Raw genomic sequence first — 26,186 nt, 5'->3', positions numbered from 1 at the left:
AAATGAGGATAGTATCTGTGGGGCAAAGTTCTGAGTGCAGTCCTAGGGCTGCTGCTCATTTAAGTACCTTGTGCACAAACATTTTTCAGCTCTGCCTGTTTATGAAATACTACCTGTTGCCAAGTGGTTTACTGCAGGTGCTGCTTGAACTGGAGTGTCACCAAATACTGTGAAATGACAGACAGAACCAGACTGGCAACTACCAGTCCTTGGGAGTCTTACACTGTGTGAATAACTGTCTGCCCTTTTGACTTTGATCTCTTCCTGGTCTAGGTGCCCTCTCAAGTGAAGTTTGTACGACCAGTAGGAAGCACTGGTGAGGCACAGAGCTTTGCAGCGAGTAGCTTGAAGCTGATAGCAGAGCTGTGTGGACGGCAGTGGCATGAAGGGGCTAATGAGCAAGTTCAGCTTTGGCCACACATGTTCTGCTGCCCCTGGGCTTTGGTTCAAACACACAGGTGCCCAAGTTGCTCCTCTATGGCCTGAGCTCATCCACCTGGGCTGGAGTTACATCTGTCCCATGAAGTCTGCCTGTCTTGCTGCAAACCACTGGTTTGGGGCCTCCTGTGGCTTCAGTGGCAGTTTTCTTGGGAAAGGTATGAATACCATTGTATTAAGCTCCTAGATTTGTTCAGCTCCACTCTTCCTTTAACGGATTTTTTTTTTTTCCTCCTTGTTACTGGAGGAGAAGATGGTACCTTCAGTACTAATTTACAGTGAATGTTCTTTTAACTCCCCTGTGCTATGCCTTAGATCCCGCTGTAGCAGTGGGTGATCAGAAAGGCCGAGGGCTTGGGCTGCTCTGAGTGCTTCCTATAAACTGGATGCTGTGTTCTGCTTTCAGCAGAGCAGCAGGTATATAAAGACAGCAATTTATGATTTTTCAGTCTGTAAAGATTTTTTAACCCCAAATTCTAAGGGATTCTAGGATCTTTGTGTAGAGGTTTCTATAAGGATATATGGTCAAGGGATTTATGGGATTGAATGCTAGGACATAGTTTTATTTACATATAAATATTCATAACTCCTTTGGAGATGCTGAGCAATCAGCATTTCTCAGGGCTTTTGTAAGCTGTCACCTCTTCTAGTTACAGAAATGCTTTCTTTTAAATTATGGTCAATGATATTTTACCCCAGAAGGGTTTTTGAAGTGTTTTTTGAGCTATGGGCACCTTAAAACTGAAATCTGTTGTATGGGGTAACACACCTCTTAGGGATACTCGAGCAAGAATTACCATTCCACAGCAGTTATGTGACAGCACTTTATACAGTGTTATGAGAGTTGCAAGGAGTCTTCAAGTGAAATGAAGATGATCGGAGCAGTAATAGGAGCCTTGGTGTGTGTAGCACTTGCAGCGAGGCAGATTGAGGCCCATCCAGTTCATGGCACAGTGTACCAGTGCTGCCTGCTGCTGCCTCATTGGGGGACTTCCAGTTTGTTCTAACTGGTAACTTCATTATGGTTTTCTTCATGGGGAAGGCATAATGGGTTGGGCAGATAATATATCTCAGAAGTCGTCAAAAATGGGCTTTGTAACATAGGCAATTTTCTCAAAACCAGGAGAGAGATGAGGGAAGGAGGTCTGGGGCCTTCTGCATTTTTTTCCTGGTAATTAAAACACTTTTAGAAAAATATATTCCTTTCCCTTATGCACCCTCTCCTAGGACTGATTAAATCTGTAGCTGAGGCAAAGTCCTGAGCGGGGCGACTGCAGGGGCAGTAGAGCCGGCTGCAGCTCTGGTGGCCTTGAGCGGCGTGACCCGGCCGTGCGGGGCGGACGGGGCCGGAGCGGCGGGCGCTGCTGCGGGGATGGCGGGGCGGGGTTCCGGGGCGGGGCGGCGCAGGCGCGGCCGGGCGGGCTCCCCGCGGCCACCGTCGGACGCCGGGCTGGGCAGCGAGCGGCGCGGAGGGACGGCAGGAGCGGTAAGGGCCGCCCGCCCCCTCCCCGCCGCCGGCCCGGCGCCCTCACACACCGCCCCGGCCCAGGGACCGCCCCTGCCCTGCCCTTCCGCGCCCCCGGTCCCCCCAGCCCAGGGCTGCTGTGCTGCCCCGCCCGCCCCTCCCCGCTGTCGCTGTCATGACTCCGTCCCCAGGGCCCGTGGCCCCGTCCTTGCCTCGGGAGCCCCGGATCCCGTTTTTGAGCGGCCGGGGAGCTCCGCTGAGTGACCTGGGCCGCGGAGAGGCCTCTGGCGTAGCCCAGAGCCTGTGTGTGACAGTGGGTGTCCGAGGGCAATGCTTTCCTCCTAGACCTTCGCTCGTATTCACCGTCCCACTGTGTAAGGCTCGGACGAGCTGCCTTGGGACGTGCGCGCACTGCCGTCTGAGCAGTGCCGTGCCATGGGCAACAGCTTCTCAAAGTGCGCAGAGCATGAGAAGTTTCTTTATATACCACGGGAGCTGTCATGGAGGAATGTGCTGAGCCCTGCCCTGCAACAACTCCACCTTGCACACACCAGTGATTAGCTGAGATTAGTGTCCCTGTAATCGGGGTTTATAATAAGCACGTATGAGAACAACCTGGCCATAGGGTTTTGGGGAGCTGTGAAAGGAGAGTGTCAGAGTAGTGCAAAGGGAAGGGGCAGTACAGAGATTTTAAGTTGATGCTGGGATGTGGAAACTATAGGCGCACTTTGTGTCTTAACGATTGTGTCATGGCTGAGGTGCCTTTTTGAGGTCTTAGGGTGTCTGCTTGTCCCCCGGGTGACCTTGGACAAGTCTTTTTTGTTCTGCCCAAGTTTCACTTCTAACTAAGTGGGGGAGATCAGCTTATCAGCTCCTTTGTGTCCAGTGCTGGAAGTCCAGTATCAGCAGGAACTGTTCAGAGAGGAATGGTTGTGTGTCCAGTGGCACGAGGAGGATTGGGAAAATCAGTGGGAGGAGATTTCTGATTGACAGTGTTTGGGTGGTGCAAGAGAGAGAAGACCTCACTGGAGTGACACCAGGGATAATTATCATGACAGCTTTGAGGGTCAATTAGCTCATAAAACAACAACCATGGTCTTTTACAATGTACTGTAAACCTACGAGTATTTCAGTTTAACACAGGTGAGGAATTTTTGTCTCTGTCAGCATTATTTGCATGGTCATTGTGATTTGAGATTGTGTGTTTTTAATTTTCACCGTTTGTTTCTCTGGTGAGGAGTGCTCTGATCTGTCAGGTTTTTCTTTGCAGATACTTTAAGACCACTGTGTAAGAAAGCCACAGCTTGGGAAGGCTGTGGGGAAATGATGCTTCTGTCCTTTAACTCCCTTTGGGGCTGAGATTCCTTAATACATTAGATCTGTAATCAGATATATGTCTGTAGAAGGAGTGTGAGGAATTGTCATGATTAATTAATTCGATGTCCTGAGAAAAGCATGAGCTTTCTCAGAAGTCTTAGAGGCTATATTGAGAGATGACAGCAGGTGGCAACCTCTCCCCAAAAATTCTAATGTGGAAGCGTTCAATACTGGTGAATTTTTCTCAGGCAGCGACAAGAGTTTGCTAAAGAAGGGCTTTTTCCTGCTTTAAGGATCGTGAGTCCTGTCCTAGATACAGATGTGCACAGTGTATAGAAGGATCAGTTCTCTTAAGAGTATCAGTTCTCTAAGAGTAAGACTCAAATCAGGCATTTTTTTCCTTTCCAAACTCAGAGCCCACTCCATTTAGGATGAGGTGTTGCTGCACCTCTGTAGAGCCTCAGTTGCAGTGGAACTGAACTGATGGGAGGTTCTTAAGAGATGGTGTGATCCTGTGATCTTTTGGCTTCTTACACATCTTCTGTGGGCCTTCTCAAGTCTGTTGGAACCACTGCTGGTTTGCCTTCAGGACCATGGACACAGTGTACCTGTGATCCAGAACTTCTGGTTGTTCTGTTGACATTGAGCCACTCTAAATGGTGTCTGTCTTGTTTGCTTTCCTGCATCTAGGTTTGTTACCGTGACCAAGACACTTTACCTTCACATTCTGTCCTGACTTAAATTGGTGAAAAGAGAACAGCAGTGTTGACTTTCTTATGCAAAACATTCTATTGACAAGAAAAGCCAAACAGTTGATCCATACTGTTCTGCACAATTTTGGCACCTTTTCTTTGTTTGCACCTTAAATGCAAATTATGCCAGCCATGCAGTCAGTCCAGCACAGAGGTAAGGAGTGGGAGCTCCTACCGTTCACCCAAGTTTCTGATAGTTACACTCTTCATTGTTTCCTTACCAGTTAATTTCCTAGAGGGAAGAGGTCTCTTGGCCATTGTCTATTAATGTTTACAGGGAAGTTGCCCTCTCAAAAGCCAAGAAACAGTGAGGCCTGGATGTAGTCAGCTCCTACAACTGATGGATTATAACTGGAGGAGGAAGGGGCAAGAAAGGGACTGGTAAGGAATGTACCACCTGTCCTGCCTGCCCATGTCTGGGGAGTCAGGTAGAGCCTTGTGCAATAGGCTGTTTTTAGCAGATTCACCTGACTTCTCCTGGGGATATTTTCATTCCCCTCTGCTGATGAAGGGAGGAGACCTGGACAGTGTCCCTGCACAAATCAGTAGGCACTGGAACATCTTGGTGTAGGGAATGTGGTAGACCCCTAAGGAGTTCCACACAAAATATGCACTGGAAGACAGGAAAGTAACTTTTAGAGATCTGTTATGGTGATGAGGACATGACCTTTCCACCTCTATTCCTAGGGTGCATGACGAAATAGTTGCACTTCTGTAATTGTACAAGAGGTCTGTTCAGATTCCTTTGGGCCTTAGCTAAGTTGGGATAAGGTTAATGTGAGAATAGCAGTAGGCAGTTTGAGCTTTGGGGGATACTGCTGCAGACTAATGCTGAAAAACATTAAATAGATTCTAGTCAAGCACCGTATCCTGAAAGTGCATGGGGGAGAGAGAGGATGTCCTTAACTTCTGACTGGTGGTGGAGAAGAAACCCTAAAAAGGGTGTAGAGTTGTTAGCTAGGAGGTCCAAGCCCACAAAGTAATGCTGACTAGATTTCCCCTTGTGTGGACCTCAGGAGGCCATAGCTTCATATAGGCCACAAGGTGATGGAAGGCTTTTCAAAACTGGGTTGTTTTTCTGTTTTGTTTTTTCCTTTTTTGGCCAGAGAGTGAGCTGGCAAGCCCACAGCAAGATACATTTATGAACTGAGTTGTGAATAAATACTTGTACTCTGGCCTGAGTAAAGCCAAATTCTGAAGCACTGACACTTGTAGCCCTGCAGCTGAACAGAAAGCCATATGATACAGATTGTGGTTTACACAAACAGTGTCGAGTAACCAGAAGTTAATCACAGCAAGCTGACTGGATACAGAGGGTTTTACTGTGCTGCCTGCTGATAGTTTCAGTTTATTCATCATGATACCATCTGAGTGCATAGTTAACAGTTCTGATTAGCTAAAGCTATAAGGCTGCAATGCAGCCAAGCCTGAAAGGTTTAGGAACTGCTCATGAGAGTGGCCCTGCTAGTCTGTGAATGCTATGTCCACACATCAATTATGATGCTTAGAAGCCTCTTTCTCTCCATCAGCCATGGAGAGGTGCTGGGTGCTTTCTCCTTGGCCAGAATGGGACCCTGTGCAGGACAGTAATTTGTATTTATATTCAGTTTCACAGCCTCCTGGCTACCTGCTGTTGATGTTTGAGTTTCAATTACCCTGCTACATTATTGCCCAACTAATCCCTCTCCAGGGACGTGGGGAAGTTTTGCTCCCGTTTTGCAGGTGTCAGTTGTTCAATCCTGAGTAAATAAAGAGAATTGTCAGTGCCGAGATTGAAACCAGTAGTTACTTGTGGATTACTTCTTCTCACCTTCTACCATTTGCTCAAAGAGACTCAAAGAGAAAGTCAAGTGATTTTTAACTTTTGCTTTTCATAGGAGCAAGAACAAAGTACATTAACTGAATTGGCACACGATAACATTGTACTTTGTTTTATGTTGCCACGTCATTTTTCTGCTTGGAATTTAGCCTGCCCTGAGATTCCTTCTGCTCCCTTTTTGCTTATGTATATACTGACATCTGCTTGTTCAGAGAGAGCAACTAGTACTAGAGCAAAATACATTTGTGTAAATTAATTTCTGCAGCTGGTTTAAACCAGCTGGGACTGAAGACTTGAGTATGTTGTTTAATTTAGGTCCCCTTTAGATCCCTCTCTGTAATTAGGACATATGAAAAAGAGACCTATATGTGAAAGAAAATCTAGGGCCAAATAGTTGGGATTGGGGGGAGTCTTTTTTAATGAAGTCTGAAATATCCCTATTCATTACAGTAAAACTGTATTCACTACCTCAGGAAGTAGCAAGTAACTTCACTCTTTGAGAACAATTTGTTCTCATGGTATCTTGATAAGGGGAATATTTTGTTTCTAGTGTGATTATTTTCTTGTCGACTCTATCTGTCTATTCTAATCGCTGTGTGAAATTTCTTTCAGAGCCTAGAAAATGAAGCTAAAAGAAATCGAGCGAACAGCTGTGCAGGCGTGGAGTCCAGCAAACAACCACCCCATTTATCTAGCAACAGGTAAAGTTCTTCACAGTTTGTGAATAATAAAGTATAAATCGCAAAGAGATTTTATGTAGAGTTTAATTTAATTTAATTTTATGTAGGCTTTAACTTTCAATAGTTTCCACCTTAATAGTGTCTGGAAAACTTAAAAGCAATATACTGAAAACATTACAGCCTTTATGTCTTTTTAAAGTAACTGGTAGAGGATTACTTTTATGCCCAACATTGACATTTTTAAAGGCCAGTGATTTCTTTAAAGGTTGAATACATGACTTTTTGGATCTAGTTTCTGATTAAGTCTATATGGACTCAAACACCTGCTTGCTATTGAAAAACAAAATAAAGTTACATACTTGCTATGTCTGTGGGGGGAAAAAAGTTAATTCAAGTAATGTTCATGTAAGCTCAATTTTACTTGTCTGTCTTCAGTCATTATCATGTGACTTGAAAATTAAATAATAGAAACCTCTTCTCTCTAAAGTTGCCTGTTTTAGTTAACATTCAATTTTCAGTACTTTTGCAAAACCTTACATTTTGTTTTGTTGATTTTTACTAATTATTCACAATTGTTATAATAATTTTATTTCCTGAAGCAGAAAGTCATCCCGTTCACTGAGTTGACAGCAGGCAAGTTTATTGTCTGTGTGGAGCTGGCAACTTGGGTGGTTTTACTGTTTTTGTGTGGTAAGGTTTTGGTAGCAGGGTTGGCTTCTGTACGAAGCTGCTGGAAGCTCCCACTGTGTCCACTGGAGCCAAGATGGACCCACCGCTGCCCAAGGCTGAGCCCATCAGCAGCAGTGGTAATGCCTCTGGAATAGCATATTTAAGAAGTGGGGGGGGAAAAGCCCTGCATAACTGAAGCCAAAGAGAGGATTGAGAATATGTGAGAGAAACAATTCTAAAGTCACCAGGGTCCGTGCAGGAGGTGCTTCAGGTGCCAGAGCAGAGATTCCCCTGCAGCCTGAGGTGAAGACCATGGTAAGGCAGGCTATCCCCCCCCACAGCCCATGGAGGTCCATAGTGGAACAGATACCCACCTGGAATACACAGAGGACTCCATGCTGGAGCAGGTGGATGCCCAAAGGATGCTGTGGCCCTGTGGGAAGCCCACGCTGGAGCAGGCTCCTGGTAGGACCTGCGACCCCATGGAGAGAGGAGCCCATGCTGGAACTGGTTTTCTGGCAGGACTTCTGACCTCGTGGGTGACTGAGGCTGGAGCAGTCTGTTCCTGGACTGCAGCCCATGGGAGGGACCCATGCTGGAGCAGTTTGTGAAGAACTTCAGCCTGTAGGAAGGATTTGCATTGGAGAAGTTTGTAGAGAACTGTCTCCCATGGGAGAGGCCCCACACTGGAGCAAGGGAAGAGTGTGAAGAGTCCTCCCACTGAGGAAGAGGAGCAGCTGAAACAATGCATGATGAACTGACTGTAACCCTTGTTCCCCCTGCACTGGTGGGGGAGGGAGGAGGTAGATAATTCATGAGTAAAGTTAAGCCCTGGAAGAAGGGAGGGGTAGAGGGAAAGGTGGTTTCATATTTAGTTTTAATTTTGTCATTATGCTACTCTGAATTTGATTGGTAATTAAAATTAAACTCATTTTCCTAAGTTGAGAATGTTTTGCCCATGGTAGTAACTGATGAGTGATCTCTCTTTGTCTTTATTTCCACTCATGAGCCTTTCATTATATTTCTCCTTCCCTGTCCAGCTGAGTAGGTGAGTGATAGAGCAGCTTTGGTGGGCACCTGGTGTATAGCCACAGTCACCTCACCACCGTTGTCTGCCCAGCTTGTCAGCTCTGTTTCCTGCCTGGGTTGTGCAGCACTGCACAGTTGTTTTGACTTTTTTTCCCATGGATGACTGTCAAAGTGACAAAATGTCAACCGTTGCCTTAGAAACAACATTATAATTTTTGGGGTGGATAGTCTATTTTGTGTTTCCATAACAAGGCCAGAGTTTTGGTTGAACTGAAGGTCTTGGCTTCAGTCTTCTTTAGATCAGAAACCATGTAGTTTCATAATTTGTACTGCTTTTTAATAGTCCCTTGGGCACTTTCAATGCCACAGCCTGTGGTAATTGGGGGACTGTTTGCCTGGCAGTGTCCCACTAGGCAATGTGAAATCAATTTTTAGCTTTTATTCTGTAAGCTGGGGAGAAGGAAGGAAGTCAATCATTGTGTGACTGCTAGCTGTCTGTGGGTCATTGAGCCACGTTTAGTGGGTTAGGGTTGAAGAACTTTACCTACCGAGTGGGTTCAGAAGGTCTAATTAAGACACATGGCCATGGTTGAGGAGCTGTACACAAAAGTATTTGGGATCATAATTGCAACTGGATTTCATGATGCGACTGCATTTGTATTTTAGAGAAGAACCTAATGTCAGAAACCATGGTTGCAAGGAGGAGGGTATGTGAGTTATATCTATCCCAGAAGAGAAAGTTATCTGTGCAACAGTGACCTTGGTGCCCAGAATTTCTTAAAGAATGTCTTTCTAATTTCTTTCAAGGCCTTTGTCAGAATTGTCGATTCTTGTTTTTTCTGAGGTGTTCAGACATGTCCTCTCTTTGAACAGGCACCAAGAATAAGGTTGTGTTGACTAGGAAGAATAGGTTTTCAGTGCCTTGTTCTTTTTGTATCTTGTGCTTTTGATAAAAGTGCCCACTTGTGTTGCCCTTGTACTTCTGCTAGGAACATCTGCCCAGCAACTGGATGCATCCTTCAGTACAAATGCCACCTTGGAAATATTTGAGGTTGACTTCAGGGATCCCTCCCTGGACATGAAGCAGAAAGGAACACTTCCTGCCTCAAACAGGTACTGGAGGCTCATACTGATGTATCAGTCAGTAAAACTGAAAATGGTTTTCTGGTATAAGAAAGGAGAGGAGGAGATAATGTTAGCGTGTAAAGTGATCTTTTGAATCAGTTGACCTCTGTCTTCAAAAATGGAACATTTTTATTGACACAGATCATGTTGGGTATAAAAGTAGGGCAATTGGACCATTAGAGAAATCTGAAATTACTTATATGGTAGTCAGTCAGTGAGCAGAGACATTATTTGCTGTGACTAACAATTTGCACTAAAGAGCCTAGAGTTAGAGCAAAATTTACCTTCTAGCTTTTTAAAAAAAGATGATTTCTTAGGTTGATCAGTGGGTGACATTTACACCCAGTGTAAAACATAGCCTTGTTCTAACTAGCAGATTTTAAATGGGGTAAACATATATTTTCCAGATAACAGCTCTGGGAATGAATGCACATAGTCCTCTAATCTATTTTTCTATATAATGTAGGCTAGAGGATTTCACCCACTAAATCCTATGTAAGATCCTAAAAGTTTAAAACAAACAAAACAAAACCACAAGCTCTTCCTTTTTAAGTTCCCCTTAAAAGTCTTTGGAAGGAAACTTATTTCTTTTTTTGCATGCAAGAGCCCAAGTCCTCTTAAAAGGGGATTGTTTAAGGTGCAGACTGATAGATATGTTTGATAGGTCAAACCATCAATGTGGTTTTTGGTAATGCAGAGGGTATCTTGAATTCCACCAGACATTGCGGCCATTGCCAGCTTTATTTTCTTCTTTTTTTAGGTTTCATAAGCTGATCTGGGGGAACTTTGGAAATGGGTCTTCAGAGTCCTCTGGAGTGGTGATTGGTGGAGGGGACAATGGTGTACTGACAATGTACAGTGTGCACCGCATCTTGACTTCGAAGGGCGAGCCTGTGATTGGGCAGACAGAGAAGCATTCAGGTCCTGTTCGAGCTCTTGACTTCAACCCTTTTCAGGTGTGTGTAACATCAAGGTACCTGTAACTGAAGGAAAGCTAACCTTCATGTTAGAAAATATGCTTTTCCTTTATGAATAGAGATATATAAAGTGAAGGAACAATTTTTAACTGAAGAGGCATGTGACACAAGCTTAGTTTGAGACTCGTATTTGGGTTCTGTTCACAGCTTTGTCACTGAATTACCCTGTGACTTTGATCAAGTCTCTTACCTCTCTATAAAAACATGTCTTGTAATATTGTTACATGGTAAACTGTTGTCCATTTGAAATTAAAACTTCTTTATTTTATTTGCTCGGTTGGTGTTTAATTCAGTGGGGCTTTGTTCACACTTCAAGGGACTGCAGCATAAAGGAGGAGTGAACAGAACATTGTTCTCCTGGTTGCACAAAGGCAAGTTGAAAATTATCTGCAGTCAGTTGTGGAAACCTGCATCTCCTCAGAAGAAATGTCCTTGGTGACAGGATGCAGGGCAAAGGCTCAGCTGGACTGAGAGAGTGGCTTCCAGGCCTCTGGCAGAGTGTCATCAGAAGTAGGAGCAGCCACCTGCACAAAATAGACAAATTTTAAAGGGTCTGTACCATGGCACACCGGAAGGCACAGAGGCCAGAGATGTGCTTGGTTGATAATCCAGTTAGTATCTTTCTGCTTACCAGTTGCTCTGAAATGTAGCTCTTGTCTGACTTTGGAAGATCTTGGGATTTTTGCTTCCATTTATTTTTAAGGACTGGGTACTCTTTCTCTGTGATCAGGAAACTCAGCTGAACTTTTCCTCTTTTTTTTCTACAGAGTAATCTCTTGGCTTCTGGAGCAAATGATTCTGAAATTTTCATCTGGGACTTGAATAATTTCAGTGTGCCTATGACTCCAGGGACTAAGTCACAGGTAAATGAGTTTTCCTCTGGGCAATATCCCTGCAGTTTTATATCTCAGTAGGCAAGACAAAAAGATGTGTGTGGAGACATCCTAGCCTAGTCAGTCTGTAAATGACTTTGAAGTCTGTCAGGAGAAAGATGAATGAGAAGTGAGTGGCTTCATTCTGGGGGGCAGAAAAAGTGTTGTAAAGGGAGGGGAGGTAGGCTGCCAAGCTCTGGAAGGATACACTTTACATGGATGGGTAAACTCTTTATGGATTTGAATGAAGTAACTGACCAGTTTATCTTGTGATCCAGCTGGGGCATGTGTGATGGATTAAGAAGGTTTATTGGACCTTCTCTGAGGAATGAATTTATTTCAGGCTTCAGCTGAGGCTTTTCATATCTCATGAAAGTCATATTCCTAGCAGAGCCAGTGAACCATTAAATGCATCTTGGCTATTGCTCCCAGATAATGTTTCCTGAGTTTGAAGAGGAAGAAGCTTCTGATCTTCTGATGTTGATTATGTTGTTCAGGGCAATCAACTCCTGAAAGTAGAAAAATCATAGTAAACTTGCCTAAAAGCAGTCCAGGTTTTTCCTCTAGTAAATCTCATGTTTCTTTCCTTGCCTACCTCCTGCATTGTAGTAGATACAATAGCAACAATTACCTTGAATACTTCATCATTTTCCATCTCACTGCACTCCTGAAGTGTTGCACAAGGTCATCTTTCCATTTAAGTTCATCTTAGAAGTCAGGGTGGAAGCATCTGTGTTCCCTCAGCTGCAGTTCTTTCTGGAGTGATTTATAACACTTTTAGCCAATGCAGAATCCAGTACCTGCTCCCAAAATGCAAAGGTGCTCTTCCAGTTGACATTCCCCCATAGAATTTTGCTGTCCACTGTACTATCTGAGTAAGGACTTTCCTAGTCTTTCTGGTCAGTGCTGTTGGTATTTCCAGTGAGTTGATCAGCAACTGAAGAGAGGAATCTATGTATCATCAAATCCCAAATCCCTTAGTTAAGCTGGTGACAGAATGCTGTGATTGGTGTTCCCTCAACTTGGGAATAATGAGTGTGTGGCCTTTCCTATCTTGGCAGCCTCATGAAGACATCAGTGTGGTGTCCTGGAATCGGCAGGTGCAGCATATCCTATCCTCTGCTCACCCCAGCGGCAAGGCTGTAGTGTGGGACCTCCGGAAGAATGAGCCTATCATCAAAGTCAGTGACCACAGCAACAGAGTAAGTGTAGAAAAGGCTGTGATTCTAACTAGCTTAAAACATGCCACATGTGACTACAAAGCAATGTCACAGATTCTTGGGAACAAGTGTTTTTATTGTATGAGATGTTGGGACTAGTTCTCTTGGAGTTGTAGCATCAAAGCACCTCTCTTTTTTTTTCCTCTAATGAAATGGAGAAAAAGCCTCCTTATTGTTCCTACAATTCAGGCACTGCAGCGTTCAGTTTCTGTCTTCACAGCTCATTTATAAGGAGCCTCCTGTGTTTTAATCCCAACTGTCTTCCTAAGTCATCTTTGAACTTCAACTTCTGTATGGCAGTGGGTTTTTTTTACTGTGTATAGAAGGTGCCCAGAGCAAGACATTGCTAGACTTGCTTTATGTCAAGCATTCTAGGCGATTTCAGTACAGAATGCCATGGCTCTGGGCCATTTGTGCTACTGCCAGTTTGCTTTGCTGAATTTTCAGCCTATGCTATTTTTGTCCCTAGATGCATTGCTCAGGAATGGCCTGGCATCCAGAAATTGCAACCCAGCTAGTCCTTTCCTCAGAGGATGACCGCTTGCCAGTGATCCAAATATGGGACTTGCGTTTTGCTACCTCTCCTCTGAGCCAGCTGGAAGGGCACACGAGGTGAGGGCTTGCATGTTGTGTTGCCTTTCTCAAGGATCTCCATCTTCTAAAAGGAGACATCTGAGACACTGGGCTTAGGAGAACTATGATTTTCTGCTGGGCCTGCTTTATTTCACAGATGAATCTGGTTGAAGGCAGAGGTGAGAACTAGCATTTCTGAGCCTAAGTGCTGGTGCATGGTGCTCTCTCACTGAGTGGGTGGTGGAGTGGACTGGATAGGAAATATGTCTCATTTCTTTCTGATCTATTTTAGGGGAGTTCTGTCTGTCTCTTGGTGCCAGGCTGACCCCGAACTGCTGTTGAGTAGTGCCAAAGACAACCGGATCTTGTGCTGGAACCCAAGTATGGGGGAGGTATGTAACCACAGCTATAAGGACACAGTGTCTGCCTTATGGAGTTGTGTGCTATGCCATGTGTGTGTCCCTTCCCTGTATCCCTGTGGAGTACTAATATAATTTTTTCAGGTATTTCTTTTGCACTCTTCCTGTCTGAAGTAAATGAGAGTGTTGTCCATATCCAGACTGAAAAAAAACCGGCAGGCTGAGATTTTCCCTGATATATCTGTGTCCAGGGATCACAAACAGAAGAAAACTTTAGCTAGAACTTAATTTCAACTAATTATGATTAGTCTTGCTATACTCACACATTAGTGTTCTCTGTTTCCATGTGTTTCCTCTTCCTCCTTCACCTAGGGTAGTAAGGTTTTTATGGAGGAAATTTGAAAGAGAACAAAGAGCATTTTTTAGGGTCATTGAGAGGGGAATAATATAGTTAAATAATGTGTGTAAACTTTATTCATGCTTCACATGTATGGTTATCTAGTCACATATCTGAGAATTACCATCTACCATGGAATATTTAGGCATCAACTGAACTAAAATAGGACTGTGTAATGTTTTATGCACTCTTATTCATTCAGTGCTGAATTTCTGGATAAAACTGAATTTTGAACTTTGAACAAAATTTATTCAGCTGATCTTGATGATAGCGTAGGGAAAGTGCTCTAACAATACTGAACAAAGTCCATCTGGGAGCCCCAGGCTAGACTCATTTCATGGGACAGTTTCACTTAGCTGACCACTTTTGCCTGGGAAGCATGGAAAAAAGTTAATCAATTTTCCTAAAATACATGAAATGTTGCTGTTGTAGTTTAATGGGATTTGATGCTCACTTTGTGCAGAACTCTAATGGTTAGAAGAGAATGAGACTCTGAAACATTCCTGATGTCTAATTTTTACAAAATTATTTTCACTGTCTTTTGGTAGAAAAATCAGAAGAAAAAACACAAACAGTTTTAGTGCAGCTGACTTGTCTTTACGCATGCTGCTGTAGATTTGCAGGGTCCAAATTCAAGTTAGACTTTTGTGCATATATATTGTTAGGAGGCTCTTCTTGACTTGGTACCAAAATTTCTAGATGCTACAAAAGTTGGGAAGATTTGCAGTAGTAGGGATAGTACAGTTATACAGAATGGCTGATCTGGTAAGTGTGGGGAAAGGGTTGGTTTCTTTGGTTTTGGGATATGTTTGGGTTTTAGATTTTGTGGCGGTTTGTTTGTTTTTAAATTTAGCAATCTAGATTTTAATATAAGCAAATTATATTAGTTTGCTTATACCTGGAAACAGAAAACACAGATCGTGTTCCCACAGAAAATGAAGCTGTGATTGTCTGTGCTTTGTTTCTATAAAGCATAAAGGAAATCTCTTCATTTTACAAACTGGAGGTTCAAAGTCAAGGTTGTGTTAGTGAGTTGCCCAACATCAGGCAGGAAGTCTGTGGCTGGGCCATGAATTGAACTTTGCATTTTTGAGTGCTGGACCATAAACTTGTTGGCTGCAATGACCTTCATAATTGATGTGCAGCTATTACAGTCCTCTCTTCCTGCTGTCTTTTTTTTTTTTTTCTGTAGGCTCTCTACTTTCCTTGTCACATTTGTTAGCCTAGTCTTTCTGCTTATAAGCTCTTGCTCATGACACCTTCTTGCCTCTTGACTTCTGTTTCTCTTATGTTGTTTTCTGGTTTCTCCCCCTTGGTTAACATCATATGTGACAATGCTGTTGTAGTCTGATACAGTAGTACTTAAAAAGTAGGGCAAAAGTGACTTGTTGCTTTTGGATTTAGGAGCTTTTTGTGGCCTTCTGCTCTTTGGACTCAATGTGCTATAACTTAGTTGCAAATGCATCCTTCAAGAAGTAAAAATAAGATTTGTATACAATGGTGATATGTAAATAAAGTGTAACACACTTGCTGTGGGCAAGTAATTTGGGGAAGGCAGGGGACTATTTGTGTTATGCTTCTGTCTTTTCTCTCTCTGTGATAGGTGGTTTATGAGTTGCCTATTCGGAGTCAGTGGTGCTTTGATGTCCAGTGGTGTCCTAGGAATCCTTCAGTCTTCTCTGCTGCCACATTTGATGGGTGGATCAACATTTATTCTGTTATGGGTGGGAACTTGGAAGCTCAGCAGAAGACACAGGCTGACAAGGTAAAGTCCTACGAATGTGTTACACTTGACAGATTGGCAGTTTCTCACCTGACTGCTCAGTGGTACAAGCGCACATATGTAACAGTAGGATTTTTAAGCAATACAGTCTGTCCCATGCACCAGGACATGTGGCTGTGTGGTGTGGGAATCAGAAGCTACTGCCTCTTGACCAAGTGTGTAAAGAGAACCAAAATCAAGTGGAGTTTTGAGGTCAGATGTATCTTATGGTTATTACTACTAGACTAAAAATGAAGCAGCATACATGTAAGATTAACAAGCTTGTCTTGTCATTAGGTTAAAATTAAATACATTTATACTAAATAATAGGATATGTTATTCTTAGTTTAGAAGATAATTTCATAAAGTAGCTTATAAACCACTATTAGCAATTTTCCTCAAGTCTGTTGACTATAACTTGGCGTATGTTAATATTTTTGATACTGAAACCCATTATTTAGCCAATGAATAGATGGGCAAACTCTGAACAGATTAAATGTCACTACTGTCTAAAATTTTAGTTCTAATCTGGTGTCTAGTCTTTTAATTCCCTCCCTCTACCCCAGCCAACAAATGCCTTACAATACAGGTTTTAAGAGAATACGTATGAGCCGGCTTAAGTGTTATTTATATAGTCATTTACAGCTGACTGAGTTCAGTTTCATAGGATTTGCAAGAGGCAGAAAATACTTTATCAAGCAGCAGCTGTGGGAGATTAAGGATTTATTTAACCCATGGAGAATTTTCTTTCTGTGCATTCTTCATGTTCATGCGCTACACTTCCACTGTTCAAAACTGGAGAACAGTAGTGTAGAATAATTCCTAGATAAATAGAATAACAAGTAAGAACACAAGCAGAAGGAGATAATGACAGTTATGGTGGCAGGGAGTTTGTGGCCAAGAGGTCTCTCCCTTATGAATTCGACAGTATCAGGACAGAAGCTCTGTTACAGACCTGGTGGTTGATGATACTGATACCCTGGTTGTGTATATTTATTTTTTTAAGGTTTAGGGTGTTTGATCTCTTAGATATCAGCTGTTCCTCAAGAAAAAGACCTCATTGCAGTCTACAACTTCCTTGTGAGAGGAAGAGGAGGGATGGGCACCGATCTTTTCTCTGTGGTGACCAGTGACAGAACCTGAGGGAAGGGCCTGAAGTTGTGTCAGGGGAGATTTAGGTTGGATATCAGAAGAAGGTTCTTCACCTAAAAGGTGGCTGGGTGCTGGAACAGGCTCCCCAAAGACTAGGTGACAGCACCAAGCCTGACAGAGCTCAAGAAGCATTTGGATGATACTCTTAGGCATATGGTGTGACTCTTGGGGATGGTCCTGTGCAGGGCCAGGAGCTGGACTCAGTGATCCTTGTGGGTCCCTTCCAACTTAGCACATTCTGTGATTCTGTGAAGTGTTCTTTCTTTGGAATTGGTTTTCCCTCAAGAAAGACAAAACACTGCCTATGATTTTTTGTTCAGCAACCTTACCTTGATCAACCTTATGTTGCTTCCTTTTGAGTGTGCTGGTTAGCTGAATTTTGGAGCCATTCTCTATGGTCCAGTCAAACTTGAACAGGGTTATCTCTAGGGTTATCTACCAATAAATCTATGCAAACAATGTTAAAAATGAAAAATGCTTGTCAACAGCATTGTATGTATGCTTAGTGACTCCCTCAACATCAGAAATCGGGATCAGGGGCAACTTTTGACACACTCTCTTGTCTAGACAAGAAAGTTTATTTCATCAGTCTCTTCTAAGCTATAAAACCTTGAGACACTCCTTAAAACTAACCCATTTGAAAGACTCCAGCAACAGAAAGGCAGTCGGAATTCCTTTGTGAGCAAAACAAGAAATAAATCGGATAACTTTTGACCATATGCTGTTACTGTCTTGCATAAAACAAGTAATTTTGTAACTCCTGTGTTTGAGCTGGGTGCTGGGCCAAACACTGTTTGTTAGGAAATTTGCATCTTGCTAAGGAAAAGGTACTTGAAAATCTCTCAAGGTGAAACTTTCTTGAGAAATGATTTCTGGAACTGTTTGGAAATACAATTTCTCTTGCATAGGGGCTTGGTAGTATTCCAGGAAGAGGTGCTGTACTAGCCTTGTTCTTCATCAGTGAGGAAAGTAACTAATTCCAAAGCAATCATTTTTTGTCCATACAGAGAGGAATTGAATTATATCTTGCTCCTATCTCCATCTGATTCTAGATCTCTTCCTCCTTCAACAACCTGGATCCCTTTGGCACAGGACAGAGCCTTCCTCCTCTGCAGGTGCCAGAGCAAGTAACTCAGACCACCTTGATTCCACCATTAAAAAAGCCACCCAAATGGATTCGCAGACCTGTGGGGGTTTCATTCGCAGTAAGTGACTGGAGCATCTTTAGCTGAAAATTTAATAAATGTCTTGTGACACAGTCCTTTCCTTTCACTGGAGAAACCTTTATCTTTCTGTTGCTAGTTGTTGTAATGCTTGTTTAAGGTGCGGTGTGGTGTCCCATGAAGTGAAGATTTTCTACTCAACATTAAGATATATTTCCAACAAAAAAGAGTCCTATAGCAGAGAGTGGGAGATTATAAATAGGAGTTAATAAATCTAAGGAAGAGTCATAAAAGCTGTCCTTGTAGGCTGACATGCATTCCCATTCTCCTCTGTCTTTTTTCTATCCATACATCTTTGCTCCTAAATTGGAAGGCTGAGTTGTTCTTTTAGCTTGTGGCTTGACTTGTTCTCTATCTGTCTAGTGCCTGCTCTTCACCTGATAGTTTCTGTCATTGCAGTCTGCCTCTCCATGTCACAAAAGAACAAACACTTCCAAATGGTACTTTTTCCTCTGTGCCTCTCTGGCACTTGCAGTTGGCTAGCCCTGATAGAATATGCACAAGTGATGTGAACTCCCTCAATGTCCCTGCCATCTATAAATATTAAACTCTTTAGTTCCTTGTGTTTGCAGCTGAGCTTGAGAATGCCTTGCTAAATGAAGAGCTCAGTGAGTTGCTTTTACCTCTGTTTATAAAAATGTTTGTTTTGTCTCCCTTTGTCTTTCTTAGTTTGGAGGAAAGCTGATTACCTTTGGTCTTACCAAAGCTCCTGGACAGCAAATGCAGCAGACCTACCCTTATCAGGTGTTCATCAGTCAAGTCACTACTGAAACTGAATTCCTACTCCGATCCAAAGAACTGCAGATGGCCTTGCAGTCAGGGAACCTCCTTGATTACTGCCAGGGCAAGATCCAGACAGCCAAGCTGCCGTTTGATGAGAACCTTTGGAACTTCTTGAAGGTAGGATGGCTGTGGTGAAATACAGAGGTCAGTTCTTTTTCTGTCATGGGGAGAATGTGCTCATTATGGTCCTCTCTAGCCCTTTATATTTCTCAAAAATAGAACTGAATGAGTAGAGTAGTTACTTTTCTGCAGATAAGTTTAGATAAGTTTTTGCAGCTAAGGTCTTGGAGGTTGTCATGTTTTTCAGTAGGTATGGTTTTTTCAGTGGACTTGTTTGGGCTTCCTCAAACAGGATTTTCTTACCTCAACACACTGCAAAGCTATATTCGCCTGCTACCTGCAGAGCTCTATCTTATTTCTCAAGGCAAAGTCCAAATGGGCAGTAAGATTCCCCAGAATAAGGGAGAGAGCTGCAGTGGCATGAGGACTGACTAACCCTACATAGGAACAATGGTTTCATTGACAATTTGGTAATCTGAAAGACTTCAGTAATAAGGAGTGGCCACTGTTCTAAAAAGACAACACTTAGTCTTGGCAGTGGTTTACAGACACTCATAGGCAGATTGTGTGGAGGGCAAAATATTGGTATCTTTTCCATAGTATTTTATTTGCACAGGGAGTCTTGAATAGGATGGCCAGGGGTAGTCTAGGTGGTGACAGTGGTCTCCATGGCTGCAGTTGTCTTGAGTTGCATTGGATGAGATACATCAACCTGTTGTGTTAGTCAGTTTTTATAGTCCAGCTGGTCCTGAGCGACCACTCTAGCACATGTAAGATCTATTACGATTGATTGTTTTGAAATACAAACCAGGCTTCTGCACAGAAGTGTCCTGCAGGACCATTTCTACCTCTGCATGAACAGTTTCTGAAATGGACTGTTTACAAGTATCTTATCCATGTATAGTTTGATCAGTTCTGTAGTAGGAACAGCATGGGACTTAACTGAGACAGACAGATTCTCTCCTTGCAGAATGTTAATCATGTCTTAAAGCATACAAATAGCACCTGTCAATTAGACTGTGTGCAGCCAAAGGGAATCCTTGGGACTATCTGAAATCCCCATGCAGAGGGCTTCTGTAACAATTAGTTAACTAATTCTTGTGAAGCCAGCTAAGAGTCTCAGATTAGTCCATTCTCTCTATGTAGAGATTAGCTTGTCAATTCTAGACCATCCAGGATATTAATGACCAAGTACACTAGATATATACACGGTCATAATCCCTATATACAGTTGTACCTCAGTTGTAACATATTTTTTGTCTTTTTAATATTCTTTGGGACTCAGGTGAATTTGGAGCAGGATTCCAGGACTAAACTCCTCAAGCTGCTGGGCTACAGTAAAGAAGATCTGCAAAAAAAGGTAAAGGGTCTTTCCAATAGAGAAAAACCTTTACAGGACTAAAGCTGCTGCAGAAAAATTGCAGGGTCCCTACTGGAACTGAGCAAGTGCACACAAAAGACCAAATTGTGTGAAATTTCAGCTGGGAGTCACCTGAAGTATATCCCATTAAAAAGCAAATGCGAGCACCTGTAAGGGGTAATTGTAGCTGTACTGAATCAAACCAAGGGGGTCTTGAGCCCAGTTATTTTGCTTGCAGTTGGTGCTCTTGGAAGTGCGTAAAAACAGTGCAGTTGTGAGAGCTTCTTTGAGCATTCTGCTGTCTGCATCTCAGAGGATTCCTCAGCCAGGAAGAAGGTGACAGGTGGAGACAGTCTGGCTTAGCACTGAGGGATAATGCACTGAAAAGCATAAATAGCCTCTGATGGGCAGCCAGACAGGAACAGGGTGAGGTAGAAGTTTTCAAACGGGTGGAAGAGCTGAGGGAATTGTGTCTGGGATTTGGCAGTCCCTTGGTACCTTTGCTGTACAGGGGTTTACTATGATAGGGGCTTCACTGTGTGCATGTCTGTTACTTTTCTAGATTGCCTCATGTTTGAGTAATGGGATCCCAGATAAACAGCCCCTTCCTGAGGTAGATGATACGAACACTGCACAACCAGATCAGGTATGTCCTGTACATCTTGCCAGCCTGGGAGAGCACAGGAGGGCAGAATGAACAGGAAGGTTTAATTCCAACCACAAGTTGTTGGGCTCAATGCCAGCATTACAGAGGGCAGTTCACAGGCCTGTCAGACCCTCACAGGGTCAGACTAAATGATCATAATGGTCCCTTCTGCCTTCAAAACAAATGGGTGAATGATGAAGAAGGACTCCTGGCTGTTAACACTGCAAGAAGGCCTGCTCCACCAGTGTTGATTTCTTCAGTGATAGAATTAGCCTCACCCCAGCTTAACTTCATGCTACAGTTCTGGATTTCCTCTATGAAGCTTCTGCTGTGGTATTTCTTTTGCATTTCTTTCTTCTTCACCTCTCTCCTTTAGAATGTCTTTTCACATAATTTTGGTATGTCCATCTTCTGATGCCTTCCAAGGTCTGGTTCTCTGTAAATTTTGCTCCTCTAAAAACTTATATGTTCAAATTAGTAATCTTCTTCACAAACCTTAAACACTGTCTGAGATATTCTAGGGGTACAAATTGTGTCCTGCATTTCAGTAGGGCATGAGGCATGGCTGTGATCCAACGTGTTAGTTACAGATTTCTCTTGTTGGTCTTGTCCCTGTTCCATCCAAAATTGTTCACCTTACTCAAGGGCTGACAGTTGAGCTGATGAATGCTGACCAGCATGTCTTGCACTGCCAATCTCCTAAACTTTGTCAGTAGCAGCACTGCTCTTGTTGCTGCCCTGGTGAAAGGTTGATAAAGCAGTGACAGGCGGCATGATGGGTTTCCAAGTGGAAATCAGATTTATATAAGCATGTGCAACCAAATGGAGAGCAGCCCCATCCCACTCCATACTCCACTAAACTGTTTTGGGTAGGATCTGTGTGTTCAGTGAATAATTAACCTCTTCACTCTTTGCACAGCTTTTGATGAATTCCAGCAATGATGTAGCTGCTGTTTCCTCCTCTTCATCCTTTTTTGATAACCTTATCCCACAGAATATGAGCACATTGGAGATTCCTGTCACAGAAGGTATGTTACATGAAGTGTGTTTCTGTCCTCTTAGGAAGAGGGGAGAGGAGGGAAAATCAGAAAAGTAGAGAGACCAGAAAGAATGTAGTCCACTCCAGCAGATGGATACTTTTAAAATATGTGACCACTCCAAGGGTCATGCAGCATATCTCAGCATCGAGCAGAGAAAGACTTTTCCCAGATTAGAGACTGATTAAAAATTTAGGAGAATCTTCTAGATAATGGAAGACTTAGAGTCAAGTCAGTGTTAGGGTTTTTTAAGTGCAAAACCTGATTTGGATTTCTAAATTTTCTTTTAGCTGGGCTTGCATATGCTTTTTACTGCCTTCTCTTTAAAACAAGCATTATCAATGCATCTGGGTGATGCCCCTTTGGGTTGACTCTGCTTCTCACCTCTGTAGATATAGATGGACTCATCAGCCAAGCCCTTTTGTTGGGGAATTTTGAGGGTGCAGTGGAGCTGTGCATGCGAGCAGAGCGCTTTGCTGACGCCATCATCTTAGCTATAGCTGGTGGGGAGAACCTCCTGAAGGAGACCCAGAGGCGCTACTTTGCTAAGCAGAAAACAAATCTCTCCCTGGTAAGTGAAAGTTTTGTGTGCACACTGAGCAGGGGAAAGGGTGCACTGTCTTGCAAATGTTTTTCTGACTGTATGTGGAAATGCTTTGGCAGGAAGTAGAATGTCAGCAGAATCTGTGCATCTCCTCTTGATATGGCATTTACTTTAATATCTTGGTAGTTTTATGGCAGTTTTATGTTGTCCACATAGAACATCTCTGTTTTCTGTTCTTTTTTTTTTTCCCCTAATGATTTCTGTCTCAGCTCCTCATGCTTGTAACCTGGGGAGTATACTGCCCCTTTACAGCTCAACTAGGGAGTTCCTAGCTTATTAATTTAAAAAGGGGAAGTGTAACAGGGTTTGGGATATCATAACACTGTGTTCCCAATCATTGATACCAGCTGCTCTGAAACAAGATTCGTGTTAGATCTCTAGTCCTGTCTAATATGGCTGTTTCCATATTCTCTTAAGTGCTTTGTTGGGCTTTTTTGCTTTCCTGAGAGGCATCAGGTTCCAATTGCTGTTAACATAGGGATGCTGAGATTGATGTCCAGTGAGGTGGTTGCTGCACAGCAGGAAACGTGCTTGAAAGTGAGCTGTCGCTGTGGGTGCCCTTGCTTAGGCTGTCAGCTTATCTTTGGCTTCAGTGATTGACAGGCCTTCTGCTTCCCTTACAGCTGCTTTCCTCCATTGTGCAGCAGAACTGGCAAGATATTGTTTGCACATGTGATCTGCAGAGCTGGAAGGAGGCACTGGCCATCTTGTTAACGTACTCAAAGCATGAGGACTATACCCAGCTCTGTGGTATGCAGTGTACTATGTTTGATACAATGTCCTTTGGCAGGGCACCTCCGGACTGCTTACAGAAAGAAGTGGATAGAGTTGAGGAAGGAAAGCTTAACTCATTTACAGCTATCTGGAACTTATTTAATAACTGTGGACTGTTGAGTTAGGAGAATGATAGATGCACACTGCAGCTGAGAATCATAGTGTAAAGTTATGTATGCAGAGGTTCCTGTCACCTCTAGGAGTAGCATGGAAAAAAAAAAGGACAGGCTGAGACGCGAATAAGGTGATATTTATTCTTTTATTCTGTGGAGAAAGGTATTTCCTTGACAGTAGAAGGTGGGTGGCTTCACTCATCTAAAACAGGTTTACCCTTTGAGCACCCTACTATTGCCTAGAGATTCCCACACCTCTTTTGAAAAAACAAACAAAAGAAAAAAAAGTGTTGGATTTTTTCAGTGAATCCATCATCTGGTCAAACATATAAAAATTGGCAGATGTATAAAAAGTACTTTTTTTTTTTTCCCAACCAAATTGGCTTTGAGATTCCCTCAGGATGCCCATTTCTCTGTGTTATCCAATAATTATGCAATGGATAATTGAAGGGTCTGGAGCACGAGTCTTATGAGGAGCAGCTGAGGGAGATGGGATTGTTTAGCCTGGAGAAAAGGAGGCTCAGGGTATACTTACTGCTCTCTACAACTACCTGAAAGGAGGTGGTACTTCTCTCAAGTAACAAGTGACAGGACAAGAAGAAACTAGTCTCAAGTTGCACCAGGGAATGCTTAAATTGGGTATTAGGAAAACCTTCTACACTCTACTGTCAAGCATTGGAGTAGGCTGCCCATGGAAGCAGTGGAGCCACCATCCCTGAAGTTATTTAAAAAACATATAGATGTGGCGCTTAGAAACATGGTTTAGTGGGACTTGGCAGTGAAAGGTTTATAGTTAGACTTGATCTTAAAGATCTTTTCCAACTTAAATGATGCTATGATTCTAATTAGGTGCAGATCCAAAGCTGTCAACAGCTTTTCATGCCAAACCAAAGTAAGACTGCTGAGACATTAGCATTGGGTTTAATGAGCTCTTCAGAAAAGGAGCGTGTTAAATGTTGGCTGCACTTCTTTCGTTCTAGACATGCTGGGTGCCCGCCTAGAGTTGGAGGGAGATGGAGCCCTGTCCAATGATGCCTGCCTCTGCTATATCTCCTCAGGCAATGTGGAGAGGTTGGTGGAATGCTGGGTAAAAAACCATGAGACTTCATCACCACTTGCCCTCCAGGTACAGATGCTGTAATGTTGATTTGACTCCTCTTCAGGCCATTCTGGTAGCCCTGAACAGTTTGCATTATCCCATCCGGCTTCCAGCAGACAGTGGAGACCTGTTTGTGCTCACCATAGTATCCCCTTCTAGCCTGGATTACAGGCTTACATCAGAAGGAGGCTTGCACTCTGAAATGTTTAGGGTTTGTGTGTTTAGACAGTACTGACCACATTGCACATAAATCCAACCAGAGACCGGAGTCATAGCCTACCCACCTCTCTTTAGATACTGATGACATCTCTGAGCTTTGTTTTTGTCAGGGAAGTTTGAGCTCTACCTATCTTCTTACTGGTAGTAGCCTGGGAGTACATCTGCTGTGATTACCATGTATAACTTAATGCTCCAGTTATCTGGCTGTACCTTCAGAACAGCCTCTGGCAAAATAAAATTAAGTCCAGACTACGCTATTCCCACTGCAAGTAGAATGGTCATGTATGGGAAGTCACATCTTGCAGATGAATCAGGGCTTTTAAGTCAGTGTTATTACCTACCTGTTACACTTAAACGAGTCCTGGCTAAATCACTAACTCCATTTATGTCTGTCACACACCAGAATGAGCCAGACAAGTCTTCTACTCATGTATCTGCACATAATGCCCTCTGCTATAGAGTACCCTGATTTCGCAATCCCATTAGTAAGTAACAGCAAAAAAGGGCATCTTCAGCACTCCTGAGTATGTTTGAAGCTGGCCTCCTCCCACTTACCAGTGGGAATGTTTAATTCTACAGCTATAGACGTTACGTTAATTTCTAGGAGTTGAAGGAGTTTGGTATAACTAAAAACCTTCTGCTCCATTTGTCCGCAGTAGTAGTTTTTTCTAATGGATTTCTCCTGGTGTGGTTTTAATCCTTCCTCTTCCAAGCTGATAGCTTATCACTCCTAGAGTGAGTAGTAACTTCCTAGCAAAAAGATTGTAGTTGATTGGAATGTCCTTGTGGCTTCTGATTTTCTTTTTTTCCCTTACTGTAAAATTAGCAGTGTCAGTGTTTGCTTCCTGGTTCCTGTGTTTCTCCAAGTGTACCTGTGGAAATGATCATCAGTGACAGTATTTGGTACAGAGTGGAGTAACTTCTGTTCACACTGGACCCCATGTCAGCTGAAAGTGGGGAGAGCCATCTGGTATTGTCTCAGCATCAGATGGACCAGTAAAACTAGTCACATTCTGAGTGCTCTCTTTCTTCCCTCCCCCTGGCATATTCAGGATCTCATAGAGAAGGTGATGGTGCTGAGCAGGTCCATTGAGATGCTCCGAGGCACAGCAGGACCAGCACCAGGCCCTGTCTTGGCGGAACGAATCACCCAATATGCCAATCTCCTGGCATCACAAGGATGCTTGGCAGCTGCAATGAATTACCTACCCAGCACTTCTAAAGAGGTGAGTGAGAAGCAGGTTGTTGTGGAAAAGAGTAGTATATGGGAAAAAATGATACTTTGTATGAGAGAGAGCTTGGGTGTTGACATATATCTGGACTTAAGGTTTCACCTTAGTTATGGTAACTTGAGAATAGAGGTGTGTGGGGGCATTCCAGAATATGGCTTTTGTCTTCATTTGCTTTGCCTTTGTAGTGCCTTCTATTCAGGGAAAAGGAAAGGAGCTATAGAACTGTAAAATGGTTGATGGAGAACAACACTGGGAAGCAGCTGTCTGGGGAAACTGCCTCTGTTCCTGAAACTAGCTGGTAGAGGAAGGGGAGGTCTCCTTGAAGTTTGAAACATATCTCTCTAGTGCCCAAATGTGGGGAGGGAACACTATAAAGACTGGGGGATCAGTGAGACTTTATCTGCTTGGGAATATGGCAGGTGATTTCCCA

At 43.1% G+C, this 26,186-nt stretch overlaps 1 protein-coding gene across 5 annotated transcripts in view; it reads left to right on the top strand.

The window, feature by feature from the left end:
- The first annotated feature begins 81 nt into the window (after positions 1–81).
- Positions 82–26,186, top strand: part of SEC31B (SEC31 homolog B, COPII coat complex component) — a 37,476-nt gene continuing 11,371 nt past the window's right edge. For 2 of the 5 annotated variants that reach the window (XM_050305706.1, XM_050305702.1), the window contains exons 1-18: positions 1,859–1,924; positions 6,404–6,492; positions 9,159–9,282; positions 10,055–10,250; positions 11,039–11,134; positions 12,205–12,345; positions 12,833–12,975; positions 13,229–13,328; positions 15,296–15,457; positions 17,659–17,811; positions 18,499–18,729; positions 19,958–20,032; positions 20,595–20,678; positions 21,598–21,706; positions 22,108–22,286; positions 22,943–23,069; positions 24,187–24,332; positions 25,577–25,750. In XM_050305706.1, coding sequence (XP_050161663.1) covers positions 6,414–6,492; positions 9,159–9,282; positions 10,055–10,250; positions 11,039–11,134; positions 12,205–12,345; positions 12,833–12,975; positions 13,229–13,328; positions 15,296–15,457; positions 17,659–17,811; positions 18,499–18,729; positions 19,958–20,032; positions 20,595–20,678; positions 21,598–21,706; positions 22,108–22,286; positions 22,943–23,069; positions 24,187–24,332; positions 25,577–25,750 — 2,319 coding nt within the window. In that variant the 5' untranslated portion in view covers positions 1,859–1,924; positions 6,404–6,413. Of the gene's footprint in view, positions 597–1,858; positions 1,925–2,262; positions 3,047–3,553; positions 4,127–6,403; positions 6,493–9,158; positions 9,283–10,054; positions 10,251–11,038; positions 11,135–12,204; positions 12,346–12,832; positions 12,976–13,228; positions 13,329–15,295; positions 15,458–17,658; positions 17,812–18,498; positions 18,730–19,957; positions 20,033–20,594; positions 20,679–21,597; positions 21,707–22,107; positions 22,287–22,942; positions 23,070–24,186; positions 24,333–25,576; positions 25,751–26,186 lie in introns of those variants that run through there. The other 3 variants (XM_050305703.1, XM_050305705.1, XM_050305704.1) reach the window with 3 other exon arrangements.

The sequence above is a fragment of the Myiozetetes cayanensis genome, unplaced genomic scaffold (genome assembly GCF_022539395.1).
Source record: "Myiozetetes cayanensis isolate MyiCay16 unplaced genomic scaffold, myiCay2020 scf10, whole genome shotgun sequence".
NCBI classification, from domain to species: domain Eukaryota; kingdom Metazoa; phylum Chordata; class Aves; order Passeriformes; family Tyrannidae; genus Myiozetetes; species Myiozetetes cayanensis.
The sequence above is the reverse complement of the archived record's forward strand: the minus strand, read 5'-3'. Positions and strand labels throughout refer to the sequence as shown.